Here is a 22,342-nt window from a genome sequence, read left to right on the forward strand (position 1 = left end):
TGTGAGAAATCAATTGGAACAGCCAATCGGCCCATGGGAGCTGGTGAGGCACTGAGAAGAGTTCTTGAATGCCTTGCATCTGGAATAGTTATGCCAGGTTAGATGGTCCTTGGTTGTTGAGAATTTCAATGGATATTTGTTCTCTTAACTAGTGCAATTTAGAGTTGATCATCTGTTTCATTTAAAATGCTGTATTTAGAATATAATGATATATTGTGTAGATGTTCTTTGGACCCAATTTCTGATTCCACTTTGAAACATTTTGGAACATCAGCAAGTTTACCACATTGTTGGGCTTAATGGTCTGCAATTTAGAGTAGATCAGATTATCAACCATACTTAACAGTATTGAGTGTTAGTTAGGTGATACTAAGGGAATATTCAGGTTTACATAGAGATCCTAGGATAATTCTCTGCATATCTTCCTTGTTTCCTGCCTTCAGATGGTTCTGGTATTTATGATCCTTGTGAAAAAGAAGCCACAGATGCTATTGGGCATCTAGACAGACAACAAAGGGAAGATATCACACAGAGTGCTCAGGTATAGTTTTGATTACAGATGTTACAAAACCGCAATGAGTTCTTACTGGTAGCTAGTATCCTCCATGAGGCTGGCTTGTATTAGAAAAGGGTCCTATTTCACTAATATAGGAGGCTTTTATTGATTGCCAGAAATAAGGTATCAGGTTTTTAACGCTTTAAGTTCTAGAGTACTTAATTATGATTTTTTAAAAGATGATGTTTATATGAAATACTGGGGACTGGGTGTTATTTTAATAGATATTGGGAGCAGAGTGACTTCTCAATAACATCCATTATATCTTTTTAGCATGCTCTAAGGCTTGCTGCTTTTGGCCAGCTTCACAAAGTTTTGGGGATGGATCCATTGCCATCAAAGATGCCCAAGAAACCCAAAAATGAAAATCCAGTTGACTACACTGGTATGTTTTGAAACTTGTGAACTTTATTTCTCAGAGATTTATTGGCCAGTGTATTGAAATTTTGAACCCTTTATCTTACCAGTCCAGATCCCCCCTAGCACAACATATGCCATCACTCCTTTAAAACGTCCTATGGAAGAAGATGGGGAGGAGAAATCTCCAAGCAAAAAGAAAAAGAAGATTCAGAAAAAAGGTATTGAGTTTACAAGAGGTAGGTTTGCTTAGGTTTTAGGTGTTTGCTAAGATGGTTGTTTTGATTACAACCTTATATGCAATTAGATGAATAGTAGAAAATACTCATAAATTGATGGACTTTATGCTTTTGCTTAATAGCAATAAAGACAGCATTTAGCAGTTGGCAGTAAATGCATAGGCACTCATATGAAGATGTTGTAATCTAAAAATATTTTCTTTTCTTCAGAGGAAAAGTCAGATCCTCCACAAGCTATGAATGCTCTTATGAAGCTGAATCAGCTAAAACCTGGACTTCAATATAAACTAGTATCTCAAACAGGTCCAGTTCATGCTCCTATATTTACTATGTCTGTGGAAGTTGATGGCATCACTTATGAAGCTTCAGGACCTTCAAAAAAAACAGCCAAGTTGCATGTAGCAGTCAAGGTAAAGAGTAATTGTAATAAGTACCTTTGCTTTTAAACATCGCTTAATTTATTTTCAGAAAATGAATTGGTATCTGCTTATTTGTTTGATTCTTATCCCAGCTTTATTTTTGGCAATTCAAAATTCAAAATACTTTACATTTTTCCCGTTCCCCTGTTTTATTTAGAGTAAGAAAAAGTGGCTGCTTCATATCATCCAGCCAGCTTTTATATTTAAGGGAGGATATAGTCTCCTTGTTCCAGCCCAGCACCTTAGCTACTGGACCATTCTGGCTCTCAGAGTTCACAAAAACATAATAGATGACTAAACCTAGAATTAAAAATGTGGTGTATGTGTATCCAGTACAGTGGTACCTCGTCTTACGAACTTAATTCGTGCCATGACAAGGTTCGTAAGTAGAAAAGTTCGTAAGATGAAACAATGTTTCCCATAGGAATCAATGTAAAAGCGAATAATGTGTGCAAGCCCATTAGGAAAATCCAAAACATTACGGTTTTAAAAAAAGCGGCAGGGAGGTGAACGGAGTGGGGACAGAGGTGAGACCATCTTGCTGCCAAAATGTGTCTGTGGGAGCCCTGGTCATCCATCGCCCGCCACCCGCTCCTGCCCGAAGCCCACAAGGGGCCAAAGCCAGGTGTGAGGAAGGGCGGAACTTTCGGCTTCTGGGTGGACAGGAGAGCCCAGAGCCACCAACTTCCTGCTCGCCCGCCCTGCCGGTCGCTCCCCCCGCCAAAGGCGCCCATCCCGCCTGTTCCAAGAGCTACACCGAGGCCACCCAGGAGCTGCCGCTGCCAGGTCGGGATCCCCTTGCCGCCCGTGTCCCCACTCCGTTAGCCTCCGCTTGATGTTCCTGTCCTTGTAGCCGGCAAGAGATCAAGCAAGTGACCGGCTGTGCCTTGGGAGAAGTCCTCTGAATTATAGGAAGCGGGCTCGTTTAAGGGGGAGGGGCAACTCCCTTTATTTACTGAGACAGCATCAGCTGCTAATAAAGGGAACCTCTCCCCCTCCTCCGGGTTCCCTTAATTTGGCCTTGGAAAGAAAGCAGGACCGGGTTGGAGGGGACTGTAAAGTGGCGCAGAGGGGTCTGGAAATAGAGGGGAGACCTGGGGAATCTGCCTCGCCTTCTCGGGGATCAGCCAAGATGCCGCTGAGTGAAGGAAAACTTTTTTTGTCCTCCATTTTGGTGGCAACCGCCAGCACGGAGTGAGAGCCAGGGAACCTTGGACGGTCGGGATTCCCTGCCTCGGGACTGCTGGTGCAAGCAAAAGAGGGCGGGGAATCCTGATGGGGCGGCAAGCAAATGGGAAAGGCTGGCGGTGACAGTCACAAGGCAGGTTAATCCCTGCAGCAGTAACAGCGCACGCGCAGTAAGAGAGCCCACATACTTGGGCTCGGGTTCGTAAGGTAATAAATGGTTCTTAAAACGAGGCAAACAAATCTTAAACCCCGGGTTCGTATCACAAAAAGTTCATATGAAGAAGCATCCGTAAGACGAGGTATCACTGTATATGTTTTTGTTTATTATAATTTGGCATTAACTGAATTAACAAACTTTCCAACTAGGGTCTTGCCTGTTGGTGGTGGGCAATTCTGTAAAAGGACCTTTTAAGAATCCCTGTAACTTTTGCTATTAAATAGAATTAATTTTATTGGAAGTGATTACAGGTACTCCTTGACTTAGGTTCAATTAGTCACTCTTTGAAGTTATGTCACTGAAAAAAGTAACGTATGCCTTATTTTTCACAGGACTGCTGCAACATCCTCTTGGTCACATAAGCAAAATTAAGATACTTGAAAATTGACTCATATTTATGATGGTTGCCGTGTCCAGGGGTCATGTGATCATCTTTTTGTGACTTTGACAAGCAAAGTCAATGAGAAAGTCAAATTCACTGTAATGATTCACTTAACAACTCTGACAATAAAAATTGTAAAATGGGGTAAAATTCACTTAACTGTTCTTAGAAACTGAAATTTTATGCTCAGCTGTGGTCATAAGTTGAGAACTATCTAGGTCCTCAACAGTCAGGATTCAGGCCCGGCTACAGCACGGAAACTGCTTTGGTGGCGCTGCTGGATGATCTCTGGCAGGCCCGGGACAGGGGCTTGTCCTCTGTCCTGGTGCTTCTTGACCTCTCAGCGGCTTTTGATACCATCGGCCATGATATCCTTCTGCGTCGGCCTGAGAGGTTGGGAGTGGGAGGCACTGTTCTCCCATGTCTCTGGAAGGAGAGTCCAGCATGGGTTTAGCTCAAGTCTTATTGGTAGGGACTGAGTTTTAAATTAATATAATTAACATATTAAGTAGGTACCGCCCCCTTGCTGCCCCAGTACCTCAGTTTTAAAAAACTCTGTCTAGAATAGGGACTCTCAGTTTTTTCCTCTTGAAGGAAATTAAATAAAATGTTTTAATTGTTTTTACTTGTTCATTTCTGTATTAATGTTGTTGTTTTGTCTTCTACAGGTATCTGGATGCCTGGAGTTTCTGCCCTCCGCGGGCAGCACCCCCATCAGACTCCTCATGGGGCCTCTTCTCCCAGCGAGTACTGCCCTGACGAGGAATGGCTGGGCTACAGGTCACTGTCCTCCGTGGTCAGACCTAGCCCTACACCCCAGATGGCGAGGGTCCGCCCCTCCCCATTGACGGGGGCAGCGCGGCGCCGTGGATGACAGGCGCGGATCTGACAGCAGCGCCTGTCAGCTGTTGATCGGGAAGCCGCGCGGCGGCATTTAAACGGCCGCGGAAATTACTATTCGGCCCGAGGCGAAGCCAAATAAAGGCTCGCCGGCGCGGAAGCCTCAGTGACTGGTGATTCCAGCAGAGGAATGCTCTCCAGGCTTGGGCTCGCTGGGGTGAGTCGCGCCGCCATTTCGCTGGCTATAAGAGCGCGAAAGACCGGGGAGAGTCGCGCCCCGCCATTTTTTCTTTTAAAAAAGGGCGTGAAAAGCCGTTGCAAGCGGCAGCCACTATGTAGAGGCTTGGCGGTGTGCCAAAATAACCTTAGAGGTTAATTTGCCTGGAGACTGCCTCTGATTGGTGGTCGCCCGATCACGTGATAAGTGATCATCAGGCAGAGTCAGCAGAAAAAACTGACAGCCTCCATAGTCAGTGCGCGTGAACGGAGACTGCAGAGATTGCTGTTTGTCGTTTGACAGTTCAATAATAATAGTTGTGAGTACGCTGCCCCTTATCACCAGATAAAGAATGGCTGACCAACTGGGTGCTCATGGGGAGGAACAGCCCCAGCCAACTCCAGTGCCCAGTAAAAATGAGAAGGCTTCTGGCAAGGCCAAGTCAAAATCTTCCCAGTCTTCATCCTCCATTAAAGAAGCTGAGAGGAAGATTAAAGCCTTGGAACAAAGGCTAGAAGCGGCCTTGGCCCCCCATACTGCAGGGGTTCTCACCATACCCCCATTTCAGCCACTCCCTTCATCAAGGACATCATCATTGTCTCTGGGAGCCATGGGCACTGCAAGTGAGAGGGACTGGTCTCCTGACAGACAAGCTGTATCAGGCCCACCTCCACCTTCGCCTTTCACTAGGCCAGATAGACCTGCTTCAATAGGCCATCCTACCTATGGGTTCCCTGCAGGGACACAGGTGTATGCCCCAACAGCAACGTTCACGCCAACGGCTGCAGGGCTCAGATCCCAAGCCGATGCCTGGCAGGCCTTCCCTCCAGCCCTGCAGGACATTATTGCTAACGCTTATGCGCAGGGCGTGGTTGGAGCCCAGCGTACAACGCCTTCATCATCACACCCGTATCAGCCCAGGGATCTTTGGTCAGCACCACCGCCCCCTCCTGGGCTGGACTCACTTGCGGGAGAAACATGCTTTCTGGAAGGTGACAGTGAACCGGGGGACAATCAACTATCTGATGATGAGTATAATGTTCCAGAACAACCAGCTCCCGCAGGATTGTTTAAACCAGCATTATTTAGGGTGCTCTTGCACAAGGTAAAGCAAGCCTTGGATGTGCCAGGTGCCACGGCTCCTCCTGAGGCGGGAGATGGAGTCAGAACTTCAGCTTCCCTATGTAAGGAGCCGCCCAAGGAGTCTGAGAATGTACCTGCCATGGAAATATTCCTTGAGAATATAAAACGCACCTGGCAGCACCCAGCAGCGGTGCAGGGCCCCTCCAACTTAGAGCGCCGCTTCTACACATTCGACGATGAGATGGAGAACCTATTGCAGTTCCCGCCAGTGGACAAGCCGGTGGCCACACTGGTGTCCAATGCTTTGGTTCCTTCTGAGACTGCAGACAGCCTCAAGCCGGATGAGAGACGGGCTGAGACACTCCTGAGGAAGGCCCACCAGATGGCAGCATGGGCCCTGAGGGCTGCATCTACTGCATCCATCTTCAATAGGGCATCCCTGATGTGGATTCAGGAGGTACAGGCCAGGATGGGGCCTGAGGATTCTCGTCTAAAGCAGGATCTCAGCAAGCTCCTGGCGGCGGCCGAATTCTCCGCAGATGCCACCTTGCATGTGGTGAAGTTTTCCGTGAGGGGCATGGCTTCCACTATTTCATCTCGGCGCCTCCTTTGGCTCCGCCACTGGCAGGCGGATGCCAAGTCGAAATGGCGCCTGTCATCTGCGCCTTTCCAGGGCACGAAATTGTTCGGGGAGGTGTTGGAATCAGTCCTTGTGAAGGACAAGAGGAAGATCCTCCCCAGATCCTCTTGACGTCAGGATCGCACTACCGCCCCGTATCGACGCCGGCAGCCCTTTCGATGGGACCCAGCATCCGGAACCACCCAGGCCTCTAGACCGTATTCACAAGATCAATATGGTTAGTCCTATTCGTACCGGGGTGATAGGACCTACTTCCAGGGCCGGGGCAGAGGATACCAGCAGGCAAGACGCCCCTTTCGGGGTTCCAATCAACGAGGCTTCCGTGGAGCCAAGTGACTCCATAGGGCAGGTCCCTTTGGGGGGGAAACTCCAAAGGTTTTGTACCGCCTGGAGGACCACATCCTCCGACGCTTGGGTCTTGGACACAGTGACCCGGGGCCTATACCTGGAATTCCTTCAGATTCCGCCTACCCAATTTGTGTCATGTCCAGTGCCCAAAGACGTTACCAAACGGTCATTACTGGAACAAGAGATTGCACATCTCCTGGAGATCCAAGCCATCGAGAGGGTGCCAGCCCAGATGGAGGGTATGGGGTTCTACTCCAGGGTCTTCATAGTCCCCAAGGCATCGGGAGGTTGCAAGCTCATCTTGAATCTGAAGCACCTAAACAGGTACGTGTTATACCGCAGATTCAAGATGGCCTCCCTTCGCACTATCCTGGCGTCAATCCGGCCTCGAGATCTCATGTCATCCATCGACCTGAAGGAGGCGTATTTGCACGTGCCCATTCATCCGGAGCACCGGAGATACCTCCGTTTTTATGTCCATGGGAGGCACTACCAGTACCGGGCGATGCCTTTTGGCCTCTGTTCTGCACTGCGTACCTTCACCAAGCTCCTGGATTCGCTGCTCACCTCTTTACGGTCCTGGTCAATAAGACTGTTAGCTTACTTGGACGACATCCTCGTACTGTCCAGGGATCTGGCGACCGCGCGGCAGGATCTACGGGACACGGTGGCGCTGTTGCAGGAACATGGCTTTATGATAAACGGGGCAAAAAGTCATTTTTCGCCCACCACCACTATCGCCCATCTCGGCGCTGTTATAGACACCATCGCCATGAAGGTCTACCTATCTCTGGAGAGACAGCACAACGTTCAGGACTTAGTCACCAAATTACAACATCAGAGGATGGTACCGCTGGCCCTTTTATCCAAGGTCCTGGGGACGCTAGTGTCATGCGTGGACATCGTTCCCTGGGCTCGGTACCATTTCCGCACGCTACAATGGACACTGCTTCCATACCAAAAGCGACGGGTGAGTCACACGCACAGATTAGTTGCGGTAGGAAGAGGCTTGCGAGACTCCCTAAAATGGTGGAAGTCCTGGGCAATACATCAAGGGTCCCCCTTTGGCCACCTACAGCACATCATTGTGACTACGGATGCCAGCCTCCTGGGTTGGGGAGCCCATGTGGACTATCATGTAACTCAGGGGTTGTGGCTTCCTCAGGACTTAACTCCAGTGAATATCAACTTCCTGGAGCTGAAAGCGGTGCGCCTTGCCCTGCTAACCTTTACACCACTTCTCCAGGGAAAGCATGTGTTGGTTCGTACGGTTGATGGAGGAAACACAACTCTTCGACTGGGCAGAGGTCCATCTTGCGTCTCTCCACGCAGAGCACATTGCGGGGGAAGCCAATACTCAAGCGGATTGGCTCAGTTGGCAAGCAGTGGATCCAGAGGAGTGGAGTCTGACCCCACAACTGTTCCAGCAAGTGACCAAAAGGTTTGGCAACCCGACGGTAGACTTATTCGCGACTCCGCACAATGCCCAGCTCCCGAGGTTTTATTCAAGATTCCCCACACCGGGAGCCGAGGGGACCAATGCCCTGTACCTACCGTGGCCCAAGGAATTGCTATACGCCTTTCCACCAACACCACTTATTCCAAAGGTCATCGAGAAGATCCTAGTGGAACAGGCGGAGGTCATCCTGATAGCACCGCACTGGCCGCGGCGGGCTTGGTTCGCAGACCTGATGGGGCTCTCAATTGTCCAGCCATGGAGGATCCCAGACGACCAAATTACCCTCACTCGAGTGATATTCCATCCAGAGCCTCAGTGGTTCCACCTGACCGCTTGGCGCTTGAGTTCCTGAGAATGTCATCGCTACAATCCAGTTGGCCAGGAGGCCTTCAACGACTAGGATCTACCAGGCTACTTGGGCCGCATTCACTGCTTTTTGCAAAGTCAGACATCAGCGGCCGCAGGATGCTAGTTTAGTCTTGGTGTTGGAGTTTTTACAATCCGGTCTGGAAAAGGGATTGGCTCCCAACACCTTAAGAAGACAGGTAGCGGCTTTGGCAACGATTATTCGATCTGAGGATGGTGGGTCATTGTCCCACCATTCGTTGATTAAAGACTTTGTGAAAGGGGCTACCAATAGGCATCCTCCACCGATACGACGTTTCCCTACTTGGGATCTTACAGTGGTATTACAAGCACTCACAGCTCCTCCGTTTGAACCGCTGAAAACTGTACCTTTGAGAATGTTATCCCTTAAAACAGCGTTTTTAGTGGCCATTACATCGGCACGACGGGTGTCGGAACTGTCGGCCTTGTCAGTAAGGCCTGACCTGTGTACATTTCAACCTAATAGGGTGATCCTCCGTTTGGACCCAACGTTCATACCTAAAGTCAACACCCACTTTCACCGGACACAGGAACTTGTCTTGCCGGATTTCTGCGTCCATGGATCACATCCGTTGGAACTTAAGTGGCATAAGGTGGACGTGCGCAGAGCTCTGAAACTCTATATCAGACGCACGGCTCCTTTCCGTAGGACTGAGGCTTTGTTTGTCTCCTTTGGCCAACATCGACTGGGCCTCAAAGTGTCCTCACAGACCATTAGTCAATGGTTGAAGCTTTGTATAGTAGAAGCGTACAAGCAGGTTCCCAGACATTGCCTAGTGGCATCATGGCTCATTCGACTCGTAGTGCCGCTGCTTCGGCGGCATGGGCCACACAGGCATCGATAGAAGACATCTGTAGGGCGGCCACGTGGGCCACCCCTACCACCTTTATACGGCATTATAAACTGGGCACGTTTGCTTCGGCCGAGGCGGCCTTCGGGAGGAGAGTATTGCAACGAGTGTGTGACACTACAGGATCATGATTCAATGATATCCCTCCCTTGAACACTTGAACTTGGGTATATCCCATGCTGGACTCTCCTTCCAGAGACATGGGAGAAGAACCGTTGAACTTACCCGAACGGTCTTCTCCATGGCCTGGAAGGAGAGTCCAAACCCTCCCATTGAAACATGGACAGTTGTTGCGTTTCAGATAATGGTTGTGTTAGTTGTTTAATAAATTCTGTTTACCATTTGAATTCGTTTTTTAAAACTGAGGTACTGGGGCAGCAAGGGGGCGGTAACTACTTAATATGTTAATTATATTAATTTAAAACTCAGTCCCTACCAATAAGACTTGAGCTAAACCCATGCTGGACTCTCCTTCCAGGCCATGGAGAAGACCGTTCAGGTAAGTTCAACGGTTCTTCTCCATTGGTTCTCCTCCTACTTCTCTGGCCGGTCGCAGTCAGTATTAGTGGGGGGTCAGAGGTCGACCTCTAGGTCTCTCCCTTGTGAGGTGCCTCAGGGGTTGGTCCTCTCCCCCCTGCTATTCAATATCTACATGAAACCACTGAGTGAGATCATCATCCAAGGGCATGGGGTGAGGTATCCTCAGTATGCCGATGATACCCAATTATACATCTCTACCCCATGTCCAGTCAGCAAAGCAGTGGAAGTGATGTGCCTGGAGGCTGTTGGGGTGTGGATGGATGTCAACAGGCTCAAACTCAACCCTGACAAGACGGAGTGGCTGTGGGTTTTACCTCCCAAGGACAATTCCATCTGTCCGCCCATTACGCTGGAGGGGGAATTATTAACCCCCTCGGAGAGGGTCCGCAACATGGGCGTCCTTGATCCACAGCTAACATTAGAGCACCATCTTTCAGCTATGGCGAGGAGGGCGTTTGCCCAGGTTCGCCTGGTGCACCAGTTGCGGCCCTATTTGGACAGGGAGTCACTGCTCACAGTCACTCATGTCCTCATCACCTTGAGGTTTGACTACTGCAATGCTTTCTACATAGGGCTACCTTTGAAAAGTATTTGGAAACTTCAGATCGTGCAGAATGCGGCCGCGAGAGCAGTCATGGGCTTTCCTAGATATGATGTCTCGTCAACACTCCATGGCCTTCACTGGCTGCCGATCAGTTTCTGGTCACAATTCAAAGTGTTGGTTATGACCTATAAAGCCCTACATGGCATCGGACGAGAATACCTCCGGGACCGCCTTCTGCTGCACGAATCCCAGTGACTGATTAGGTCCCACAGAGTGGGCCTTCTCCGGGTCCCGTCGACTAAGCAATGTCGTCTGGCGGGACCCAGGGGAAGAGCCTACTCTGTGGCGGCCCCAGCCCTCTGGAATCAACTCCCCCTGGAGATTAGGACTGCCCCCACCCTCCTTGCCTTTCATAAGCTCCTGAAAACCCACCTATGTTGCCAGGCATGAGGAAATTGATATACCCCTCAGCTATTATGGTTTATGCATGGTTTGTTTGGGTTATATGATTGCTTTTTATTCTAAGGTTTTTTTAAAACTCTTTTTTAAACATTGGATTTGTACACTGTATATTGTTTGTTGTGATCCACTTCGAGTCTTTGGAGATGGGCGGCATACAAATCTAATGAATAATAATAATAATTATTATTATTATTATTAACAACACTATTTTTGCGATCGCCAATATTTTTGGTTTTGCTGACCAGCAGGGGGGAAAGGATGGTTTAAAATTAAATTTAATCAGACTTTTTAATTTGCTCTCTCCAACATCTGGATTTGATATGTAGAGACTAAATACAGCCTCTTAAAATCAAGTGGTGAACAGCCAACAAATTACTTCTTTTTGTGAGTGAGAATGAGCTGTTCTTTCAAGATAGGCAATAGAATTGTATAAACCTGATAAGCTGTACAATAGACAGTACTAGAAAAATTGTAGCTAATTTCTTGTTTTAGGTTCTGCAAGACATGGGACTGCCCACAGGTGTGGAAGGCAAAGAGAGAGGAGATGAATCAGCAGAAGAAACTGATCAGAAACCAGTTGCAGTTGCTGTTCCTCCTGTAGTGGAAATTATTTGTACTCCTAGTGCTGCTTCTCCTTCAGAGCAAACAGAGGTGAACGTGACTTACTATGCTCTTAGGTGCTTCAAAAAGTGTTACATTTTTAGTTTATTTTATACATTTTAAAACTATTATCTTTTTGTGTGCTTTGCCTCATTCCATGTATTCTCCTATCACTAAGGGTAATTTCTAAGGGTGTTCCTCATAATCATATTTTCTAGAAATACCTTTTTCATTACCTTTCTGTGTAATGTTCTATGGTCTTTTTAGGGAAAAATTGCTAAACTATGTTATCACTGTGCAAATCTTAGTGATCTGCGCATATACTAGCTTCTGTCCAGAGCATGTTGCTATGCATTGAGGATATTTCTAACAAACTGGCTAAAAATCCAATAGGTCTGTGCTGGCTTGTTTAGATACTTTATAAATTTAGGGCCAGAATAATGTAAGTACCGTATTTTTCGCTCTATAAGACGCACCTGCTGATAAGACGCACCTAGTTTTTAGAGGAGGAAAATAGAAAAAAAATATTTTGAGCCAAAAAGTAGGCTAAAATATTTATTACAATAACACTGCCCTAGGGGAATTGGGAAAATATACAAAAAAGCCCCCCTCTCTCTTTCTTTCTTTCTTTCTATCTCTCCCTCTTTCTCTCTACCTTTCTTTCTCTTTCTCTCTCTCCCTTTCTCTGTCCCTCTCTTTCTTTCTCACTGTCCCTCTCTTTCTTTCTCTCTGTCCCTCTTTCTTTCTCTCTGTCCCTCTCTTTCTTTCTCTCTGTTCCTCTCTTTCTTTCTCTGTCCCTCTCTTTCTTTCTCTCTGTCCCTCTTTCTTTCTCTCTGTCCCTCTCTTTCTTTCTCTCTGTCCCTCTCTTTCTTTCTCTCTGTCCCTTTCTTTCTCTCTGTCCCTCTTTCTTTCTCTTTCTTATCTCTCCTTCTCTCACTCACTCTCTTTGTATCTCTCTCTTTCTCTCTCTCCTTCTCTATCTCTCCCTCTTTCTCCCCCTTTCTATCTCTCCTCTCCCTTTCTCTGACCCTCTCTTTCTTTCTTTCTTTCTATCTCTCCCTCTTTCTCTCTCCCCCTTTCTATCTCTCCTCTCCCTTTCTCTGTCCCTCTATTTCTTTCTCTCTGTTCTTCTCTTTCTTTCTCTCTGTCCCTCTTTCTTTCTCTCTCTTATCTCTCCTTCTCTCACTCACTCTCTTTGTATCTCTCTCTTTCTCTCTCTCCTTCTCTATCTCTCCCTCTTTCTCTCTCCCCCTTTCTATCTCTCCTCTTCCTTTCTCTCTCTCTCTTTCTCCCTTATTTTTTCTGTTTTTCTGCTGTGGGTGGTTTAGGGCCCCTCAAACCCTGACGACCTCGCCCCCGGATCCTGGCCGGGACAGGGCAGCTTCCTCTGACAGGCGCCGCCTGTGCAAAGTTTGGCTGCGAACTCGGCTGGCTAGCTGCTGCCTGGCCCCCTCCCTCCCGGAGGAGGGTCTCCCTTCGCACCACCAGCGGCGCTCCCCCCCGCCAGCCAGCCAAGCCCCGCGCCCTCCGGAGCCGGCTCTTCGCTCTTCCCCCGCTGCCCGCTGCGTTTGCAGGAGGTGGGGAGGGTCGCCAAGGCCAGGAGGGACGCCGCTGCCCCCCCTTCCCCCAGAGGGAAGGGGGGGCAGCGGCGTCCCTCCTGGCCTTGGCGACCCTCCCCACCTCCTGCAAACGCAGCGGGCAGCGGGGGAAGAGCGAAGAGCCGGCTCCGGCGGGCGCGGGGCTTGGCTGGCTGGCGGGGGGAGCGCCGCTGGTGGTGCGAAGGGAGACCCTCCTCCGGGAGGGAGGGGGCCAGGCAGCAGCTAGCCAGCCGAGTTCGCAGCCAAACTTTGCACAGGCGGCGGCCGGCTGCGAGCGACTGGCTGGGTTTTGGGTCTTCGAGACCTCCCCGCCTCCTGAAGCGATTCCCGTAGCCTTCCCAAAGGCTCGGAACCGCCAACGCTCCTCCGGTGCCGCTTCGCCTCCTAAACCTGCGGGGTGGAGGCGTCCCCCGGCCCAGCACTTCCAGAGGCCGAAAGGCGCGGCTCTCTTCGGGGTTGGGAAGAGGAGAGGCGGCGACAGAGGCGGCGGTCTCCAGATGAGTATATCGCCGCCGCCCCCCTCTGCTCCAGCGCCTCCCCCCCCCCTCCCTGCCTGCATCTTCGCTCCATAAGACGTGGCTGATTTTTCATCCTACTTTGGGAGGAAAAAAACTGCGTCTTATGGAGCGAAAAATACGGTAATTGGTTTGGTGCGCACTTACCTTTCTATAACTTGTAAGTTATAATTTTTAAATATTGGAGGAAATATTAGTGCTTTTTAACATTCAATTAGACATATTTAATTGTGATGTTTTTACTTAGAATGTGAAACAGCAGGGGCCAATACTGACCAAGCATGGAAAAAATCCAGTTATGGAACTCAATGAGAAACGGCGTGGCTTAAAATATGAGCTGATTTCAGAAACTGGTGGCAGTCATGACAAACGGTTTGTGATGGAGGTGAGATGACTTGATCCACAAAACTATATTCATAGTTGATGTTATATTTTGTCGAAGTTGTAGTTCTGTTCCTGAAATCATTTCTCATTTCAAAGGTTGAGGTTGATGGCCAGAAGTTCCAAGGAGCTGGTTCAAATAAAAAGGTGGCAAAAGCTTATGCTGCCCTGGCTGCATTAGAAAAGCTTTTTCCAGATGCCCCACTTCCAATGGAGCAGAAGAAGAAAAGAGCCCCTATGCCAGCACGAGGTGGACCCAAATTTCCTGTAAAGGTAGACATATGCACTACAGTTTATATATTGGAAAAAAAACATGCATTTCTTTAAAAACTGAGGCTTAAAAGTTTGATCATTTTAAATCACACTTGACTATGCAGTTTTCAGGTGCCTTAAGTGGCCAGAGCCAGGAATAAACACTTTTTAATATATTTTTCTGATTTCAATAGCATAATCCTGGCTATGGTATGGCAGGGCCTATGCATGCTGAAGTACCTCCTCCTCCAAACATGCGGGGCCGGGGCAGAGGAGGAAACATCCGGGGCCGGGGCCGGGGCAGAGGTGGATTTGGCAGTGCCAATCATGGAGGTTATATGAATGCTGGTGAGTTGCATTACTTTTATTTACCACTATGATATTTAGAAACAATATTATACTGCCTGTGCAACTTAATTTATCTTTGAAATGTTATAATATATCTTAGGTTTGAGCCTATTCTAGTTATAACACTTGGAATTTGGGAACATTTGGGATGGGTGAAATGTTGCTGGGTTTGGAAAATACTAGCTAGAGTAGGTTCTCTAGAATCCACTTTGTGTATATCGAAATATTTAGATATTGTACAAGCATAAATGTTTTTGGTATTTTTCTAGGGGCTGGATATGGAAGTTATGGCTATGGTGGCAACTCCGCAACAGCAGGCTATAGTAAGTGTTTAATGAGAAAAAAATAGACAACACTCTGGGATAACAAAACTCATTTTGCATAATGATATAACCAAATATCTCTTTAAAGTTGATTTTAAATTTCTCTGCTTTAAGCCAAGTGAATCAATACACCATTTTTGTAAAACATTTCTTCCTAAAATACACAATTTTGCTTTGAAAGGCCTTTGATGGGGAGGGGGGATGACAGGAGCAGAGAAATAAAAAATAATTTTTAAAAATGTGGCACATTTTGCCATCTTCAAAAATTCTAATTTTTTTTCCTCTGCTCTGTCTCCCCCTTTTGTAGGTGACTTTTTCACAGACTGCTACGGCTATCATGATTTTGGGTCTTCCTAGATCATCTAAAAGTATTGCACATAAAACAACTTTTTACTCCAATTTTCTCGAACTCCAAAATCAATGTGTTCGTGCTGTGTCCCTGTGCTTCACTGGGTTTCTCAACAGTGGCTTTTCACCGCAGCTTTCTGAAACTTAGCCTACAAAAAGTGGCAGTTTTAATTGTGACTTGCCTTTGATCATATGGATGTACACTATTGGGGAGCAAAGGTTTCAAGGAATGTTTGTGCATTGTGCACAATAAGAGACAACTCTGTTCTGCTTAGAAGCAAAAAGCCTTTGTTTGCTTTTTATGGAAAGCATTTTATTTTAACAGAACTTGCAAAAATATGCTACCTTTTTGTCTTAAATTTTCAGGAGATTTTGTACAGATTTTAGTCCCCAAAAGTTGGTAAATGCTTGTATTAAGGTGAAATTCCTTTTAATAAGTCTGAAACTACAACAGCCTAGATTTTGAGCATGCATATTCTTGATTTATATGTGCTGATTTTAATCTCTACATCCATTCATTTCTTGCATTAATATAACATGCAAGTCTGAGTTACACATGCTGGGTTGTATTACCTTTAACATTTCAATGGTTTGGATAGCTGCAGTGAGTTTGTTGCAGTTCTTATAGCATATGGCTCTTTTTTCTTGTTCTCCAGTACATGTCCCTAGAAAATAAATATAGTATCACAAGACATGAAAAACTACTGAACACTGAAAGGCATAGGGAATAAACTAGTTATTTACATTTTTAATAAATGAATTGTTTGGTTCTCCTTGCTTTAGTAGTCATATTAAATGTGCTCAGTCTGATTGTTTTAGGAACAATGTTGAACGTTCTAAATTAGTAATGAAATGTGGAAGTACAGTAGAGAGATGAATTTGAAAAAAAGGTTCTAAACAAAAATAACATTTGGTATCAATTTAAAAGCAAAACTAAGTAAAAATTATTCTTAAATGCTGTTGTTCTAGAAGAAGCAGTTGTTCTGAATGTGTTTTAGGAATAATTTAAGAAGTAAAATTACTCCAAGTAACCAGGTTTATGTTTCTTTGTACATGACCTCTTGCTGAACCACAACTGTGAGTTCATATATATCTTTCCCCACTTTTTAAGCATGTAGCTTTATGTTTTTATAAAGCATAATGGTAATTTGTATGCTAATTATGTGTCAGATCTGATGTAGTGTTTTGTGTTTCTTTAACAAAAAAAAATCTCTGGTTGTACATGACTTGAGATATAAACTTCAAATTGAATTCTTAAGTAGAGAGCCAAGCCCTTTAAAATGAATAACATTATGCATTAAATAACTTTTTCTTCATGGACAAAATGAGCATGCAGTGGCTCAGAAGTGGACATCCCGCCCCCCTGGTTTTGATCAGGGCATAAACTGGAGAACTGGTGTCAAACTTGCTGTGTCACATTGCCATCATGTGATGTTTCGCAATTTTTCTCTGATTCACAGAGCTGGGGTGCGTGTTCCTGCACTTGAAGCATCTGGCCTGTGGGCTGCCAGTTTAACATTCCTGATCTAGAGGGATCTTATGGGAAAGGCTGGAACTTCCGTGTCCTTTCTTCTACATAGCTTGTGCTCTAAGCCCACCTGTCAATCTTTCTATTCATTCCTTCTTATTACTTTTGTACATTTTTTTCATGTGTATTACTTCCCATTAATGGCTTTGACTTTGCTCTGTTCTTGCCACACACCAAGAATGCATGTGCCATGCAAGGAACATTGTGTGTGCACGTGCACACACACACACACACACACATATATATGTGAACCAGATCACATATTGAAATGCCAAGACTGGACCAAGAAATATCCAAAGACAGATTTTTTCAAAGGTTTTATTGGACTGATAAGATGAGAATGACTCTTGATGGACCAGATGGACGGGCTCCTGGCTGGATCAGTCACAGAGTTCCACTTCAGCTCACATGCCATCAAGGTGGAGATATGGTCCTGATATGGGCTGGTATTAAAGATGAGCTAATTGAACCTTTTCTGGTTGAAGATGGACTCAAAATCAGTTCCCAAACTTACTACCAGTTTTTAAAATATACTGTACTTTCTTCAAACAGTGGTAGAGGAAGAAATCTGCATCTTTCAATAAGACCATGATTTTTATGCAGGACAATGTTCCATCACATGCATCGAAGCACTCCACTATAATTCTCCAGTAAAGGCCTCAAAGATGAAAGAATAATAACATGGCCCCCTTCCTCACCTGAGCCTATTGAGAACTTGTGGGCCCTTCTTAAATTTAATGAGATTTATGGTGAAGGAAGGAAAACTACAGTTATCTGAACAGTGTCTGGGAGGCTGTGATTGCTGCTACACAAAAAAATGATTGTGAACTGGTGAAGAAACTGACAAGACCATGAATGGAAGGCTAATGGCTATACTGGTCACTTGAAAAAAATGTCAGAAATATTTGTAACCATTTGAGCTGTTTATTATTCTCACTTTAACAGATGAAAATAAGTGAGAGGGAACAATCTTCATTTTTCATTTAGTTGCATAATCTGCACACTAATATTTGCTCAATAATTGTGCACACAGATATTCCCCTAAGAAAGCCAAAACCTCTTAAATATTCAAGTTTGAGATTTATTAACATTTTGGAGTGACTGAAAAAGCACTGTAGTAGTTCAATAATAAAATTAATCCTCAAAAAACTCCTTGCCTAATAGTGCACATAGGGTACACTTCATGGCAGAACTATATACTGTATTCAATCCTTACAATTGTCAACAGGAATTAAGACATTTCATTGGCAGGTATTTTTGTTTCTTATTTTGCAAGCAGCCTACTTAATGTTCCTTAATTGAGAAGATATCAGTTCAGAACAATTTCACACCGTCATATTCATGAATATGATATATTGAACAAGAATATTGCCTTCATAATGGTTGACCCTGCTTTCTTCTCTTTAGGCCAATTTTACAGTAATGGTGGCCATTCGGCCAATACAGGAGGAGGAGGTGGTGCTTCCGGCTATGGTTCCTATTATCAAGGTGGTGATTACAGCACTCCTGCTCCTCCTAAGCATGCTGGGAAAAAACAACAACATGGTGGACAGCAGAAACCTTCTTATGGCTCAGGGTATCAGTCCCATCAAGGCCAACAGCAACAATCATATAACCAAAACCAATATGGCAATTATGGTCCACCACAAGGCAAGCAGAAGGGCTATAACCAAGGCAACTATGCTGCTTACTCAAATTCCTACAACTCTCCAGGTGGCAGTGGTGGAGGATCAGACTACAATTATGAAAGTAAATTCAGTGAGTTTCTTGTGGATGGTGGGGTGGGAGTTGAGAAATATTCAAATAGATATTGCATAAGCTTACTTCTGATTTATTGGCTTAAAGCCACGACAGAAAAGATGGGAATAGTTCAAAAAGTAAACTGGCTTAAGCACCGCTTAAAGTGCATGGGGACAAATGGTAACGACTGGCAGCAGCCCCCTGGTCCCTTGCTAGCCCATGAAGCACATGTGAGTTGATTCCCTGTCTAGCCATAGATGGGGAGGCATAGGATCTGGACAGGCCAAGGGAAAGCCGAGTCGATGGCCTGGAGCGGGTGGCCGACCATGGGAGGGTTGTCTTTGCACAAGGTAGAAAGCTTGTGATCCTGACATGCTCCATAGGCTGCAGGAAGATGAGTCTCGCATTAATCTTGCCAAGATTAGTTGACTGAATCACTGTACTTGTTAGTTAGTAACATGGTTGTTAAATAAATCTGGTTTTCCCATTGACTTTGCTTGTCAGAAGGTTGCAAAAGGTGATCACAAGACCCTGGGAACTGTTACCATTATAAATATGAGCCAGTTGCAAGTGTTTGAGTTTTGATCACAGGCATGGGGCTGCTGCAACAGCCATAAGTGAAAAATGGTGAAGTCATTTTTTAAAATGCTTGTGTAACTTTGGTCAACAAACAAACTTGTAAGACAAAGACTACCTGAAATTGTTGAAAGTTGTCTAATATTGCAGTGATCAGATAAAGAGCAATTTAAATTGTGAAATAGCTGGTATTGAGCTGAGAACTAAATAAAGTGATTTAGAATAATACTTTGAAAGTTTATTTTTAAAAGCTTGACAAATTGAAGTGAAATGTGGCAGTGTGTTTGATTCTCAAAATTGCTGGAATAAACATCAACAAAATCTAGATGCAGGGTGTCCAGCAAACCTGGAAAATAGGGAAATTAGGGAATTATCAGGGAAATCATGGGGAAAAAACCAGAATAAATCGGGGGGAAACCAAACTATTAAAATGTTTAAAAGTCAGTGGAAAATCATGTAAAAAAAAAAAAGACGGATCACGCTGCCTGGCAGATTCAAGCAAAAATGAGCATAACTGGGGCAACAACTTGCTTCTGATATTTCTCCATGGCTTAGCCATTTGATATGACATCATCTACGACCCGCCTTGACTAGATCACAAGTTACAGGGAAATATAGATAGCAGCATTTGGAGGAAGGCAAACGATGGCCTATAAATTCTTGATTTATACTTATGACCCAGATTTGAAGTTCCAATAAAGGGGGCTCTGAGCAGTCACATGATCACATTTTATGATCATTTGTAGCATCTCAGCCACATGACCCATTTATTATTTCTTGCTGGAAACCAGTGTTCACTTCTTGTTTTTGCAAAAGAAATCTACCCATGCAGACAATAGGTTATGCCTGCCATGTTTGTTTTATGATTCCCACATTTGCTTTATAGGCACCACAAAAATGTTAAATCAGGCCAGTCAGTTTGATACCATAACATACAACCATCCTGTTATGATGGAAATTCTGGGGTCCATGCTAGCCATTCATTGATAAATATCTCTAATAAAAAAGTATTCATTCATTGCAGTTTCTGGCATCTAGGTGCTGGAATAGTTTTTAGTTGCAGCTACTATGTTTTAGGACTGCCCAGAGAGAAGTGATGAGCATCTTATATAGACAGCCAATCATGTTCACAGTAGTTTATATAGATGACTCAATAGGCATTCTTTGATTGCAGATTATGGTGGTGGACGTGGAGGAGGTGGTGCAAACAGCTATGGTTCAGGAGGTGCCTCCTATAATGCTGGTGGCTATGGGGGAGGAGCTGGTGGAGGAGGATCATCTTACCAAGGTAAGCAAGGTCAGTATAGAGTTAGACATGCAAATACTTTTGGGTTAGTGAGACAAAATTTTCTCAAAGATGTTGCTTTGGGTGAATGACCAACTGATCTGTGGTCAATGTCAATATTCTTTGCATAACTCTTAATGAATGTAATCTATAAATGTAATGAATAAAACTCAAGGACAAAGATTTTTTCAGCTCTAGGCATTAGAAAAGAAGGAGAGAAGAGGAATGGGGTATTTTGAAAACGCCACAGCTACAAAACTTGAAGCTGAGAGGTCCTGTTGTCCAAATCTGCATATATGCCGGAGCACTTAATCAAACATTAATTAAAATATTCTTAAGTGATTTGAAAAAGCCTACATGTTACAGTACAGTGGTACCTCTACTGATGAACGCCTACCTAGGAGCTTTTCGAGATATGAATCCCTGTGTTGCCTCTACTCACGAACCATTTTCTACTTATGAACCCTCACTTCTCTCTCAGCTGCTGCTGTGAGCAATGGACAAAACGGCGCATTCAGGGAGCTCTCCGCTTCTGTCCCATTTCGCTGCCACTTTCCCTCTTGTCCTCTGCTTCCTCCCTGCAGCCGCCCCATCCCGCTGCCAAAATCCCCCCTCGTCTACCGCTTCCTTCACCCCATCTCGCTCCCAAAATTACCCCTCCAGAGGCTTCCTTCGCTGTCCCAAATTGTTTCCAAAATCACCCCTCCAGACGCTTCCTTCGCCGCCCCAAAATGCTTCAATTTTGAAGCGATTTGGGGCAGTGAAGGAAGCATCTGGAGGGGTGAATTTTGAAGTGATTTGGGGCAGCAAAAGAAGCCTCTGGAGGGGTGATTTTGGAAGCAATTTGAGCAATTTGGGGCAGACACTTCCTTCGCTGCCAGTCTCCACTCGTTTGCCTTCGTTCCTCGCTTCTCTTTGCTGCCTGTTTCCACTCCGTTTGCCTTCGCTTTGTCCGCCTGCCGCTTTTTTTTTAAGCCTTAAAGTTGTGGATTTCCCGCCCCGAGTCTCCGGAGAGGGGCGGCATACAAATCTAATAAATTATTATTATTAATGGGTTTGCACGCATTATTCACTTTTACATTGATTCCTATGGGAAAAATTGCTTCTACTTACAAACGTTTCTACTTAAGAACCTGTCATGGAACGAAGTTTGTAAGTAGAGGTACCACTGTATATGTGCTTGTTATTATGTCTAGTTCTGTGTTCCAAATACTCATGTATAATAATTGGAAATAACTGAAGTAGCATTTACAGTGGTATATTAAGGTAACTTTCAATTTTTCTAGGTGGATATTCTCAGTCAAATTACAATTCTCCAGCTTCAAATCAGAATTACAGTGGACCTCCCAATTCCTATCAACCTCCGCAAGCTGGATATGGCAGAAATGACCACAGCATGAACTATCAGTTTAGATAAACTAGTTTGTTCTTGATGGGTCTATATCTTTGTTTCTCCTAAATTTGCATAACCTTTCAATATTAAGTTTTATTGCATCACAGTAAACATGTAAACCCTGTTTCCATGTTGCAGTGCTCTTTGTGATATCAGTCACTAATGGTTGAGTACATTGTGATTTCATAATTAGCTGTATTTTGGACATTTAATTGTGTATTTAATGGTTTGTTAGTTTGCCATTTCAGTTTTTTTGTCTAAATAGAATTTGAGTTCAGCATCCCTCTTGTTTAAATTAAATTCAGGTATTAACATACAGGATTGCTTTAAATGGATAAGGGATGTCTTCTGCTTTTGTGAAGTGAGTTTAAAAAAGCTTTCCGTATTTTAATGCTTTAGTGTTTTTCAGTTTTATAAGTGATTTGTTTTTAAATTTGTGGGAAAGAGTGGGTTTGTATGTCTGGGTCATTCAGACAGTTCCTGGATTATGCTGAATGTAGACAAATAAACATAAACTCTTCATGTGTGTGTCTAGAATGTTATTCTGCCCCCAAACTATTTCTTAAACAGTAAAAGGATAATACCAATATTTTTTTAATTTTAAAGAAATCTTATTATGTTATATTTTTTTATTTTATTAAAATACCTTTCACTTATCCTAACTATTATGCCAATAATACTCATGTGCATTTAATTTTTTTCTTTTTGGAGTTTAAAGTTTTTTAT

General features: G+C 44.8%; 1 protein-coding gene across 12 annotated transcripts in view; it reads left to right on the top strand.

Annotated features, from left to right (window-relative positions):
- ILF3 (interleukin enhancer binding factor 3) overlaps positions 1-22,138 on the top strand; it is a 44,807-nt gene extending 22,669 nt beyond the window's left edge. The window contains exons 8-21 of one of the 12 annotated variants that reach the window (XR_011558200.1): positions 1-97; positions 444-541; positions 830-941; positions 1,024-1,152; positions 1,363-1,562; positions 11,222-11,380; positions 13,690-13,827; positions 13,923-14,096; positions 14,270-14,423; positions 14,693-14,746; positions 15,054-15,114; positions 18,030-18,380; positions 20,113-20,235; positions 21,510-22,138. The exon at positions 1-97 is cut by the window's left edge and continues 15 nt beyond it. Coding sequence is in view for 8 of the 12 variants with exons in the window: in XM_070741798.1 (XP_070597899.1) it covers positions 1-97; positions 444-541; positions 830-941; positions 1,024-1,152; positions 1,363-1,562; positions 11,222-11,380; positions 13,690-13,827; positions 13,923-14,096; positions 14,270-14,423; positions 14,693-14,746; positions 18,030-18,380; positions 20,113-20,235; positions 21,510-21,640 (1,920 nt within the window). In the remaining 4 variants the exon portion in view is untranslated. The remainder of the gene's footprint in view (positions 98-443; positions 542-829; positions 942-1,023; positions 1,153-1,362; positions 1,563-11,221; positions 11,381-13,689; positions 13,828-13,922; positions 14,097-14,269; positions 14,424-14,692; positions 14,747-15,053; positions 15,115-18,029; positions 18,381-20,112; positions 20,236-21,509) is intronic. The other 11 variants (XR_011558199.1, XR_011558201.1, XR_011558202.1 and 8 more) reach the window with 11 other exon arrangements.
- The last annotated feature ends 204 nt before the right edge of the window (positions 22,139-22,342 follow it).

This window comes from Erythrolamprus reginae, chromosome 2 (assembly GCF_031021105.1).
Source record: "Erythrolamprus reginae isolate rEryReg1 chromosome 2, rEryReg1.hap1, whole genome shotgun sequence".
Taxonomy (NCBI): Eukaryota; Metazoa; Chordata; class Lepidosauria; order Squamata; family Dipsadidae; genus Erythrolamprus; species Erythrolamprus reginae.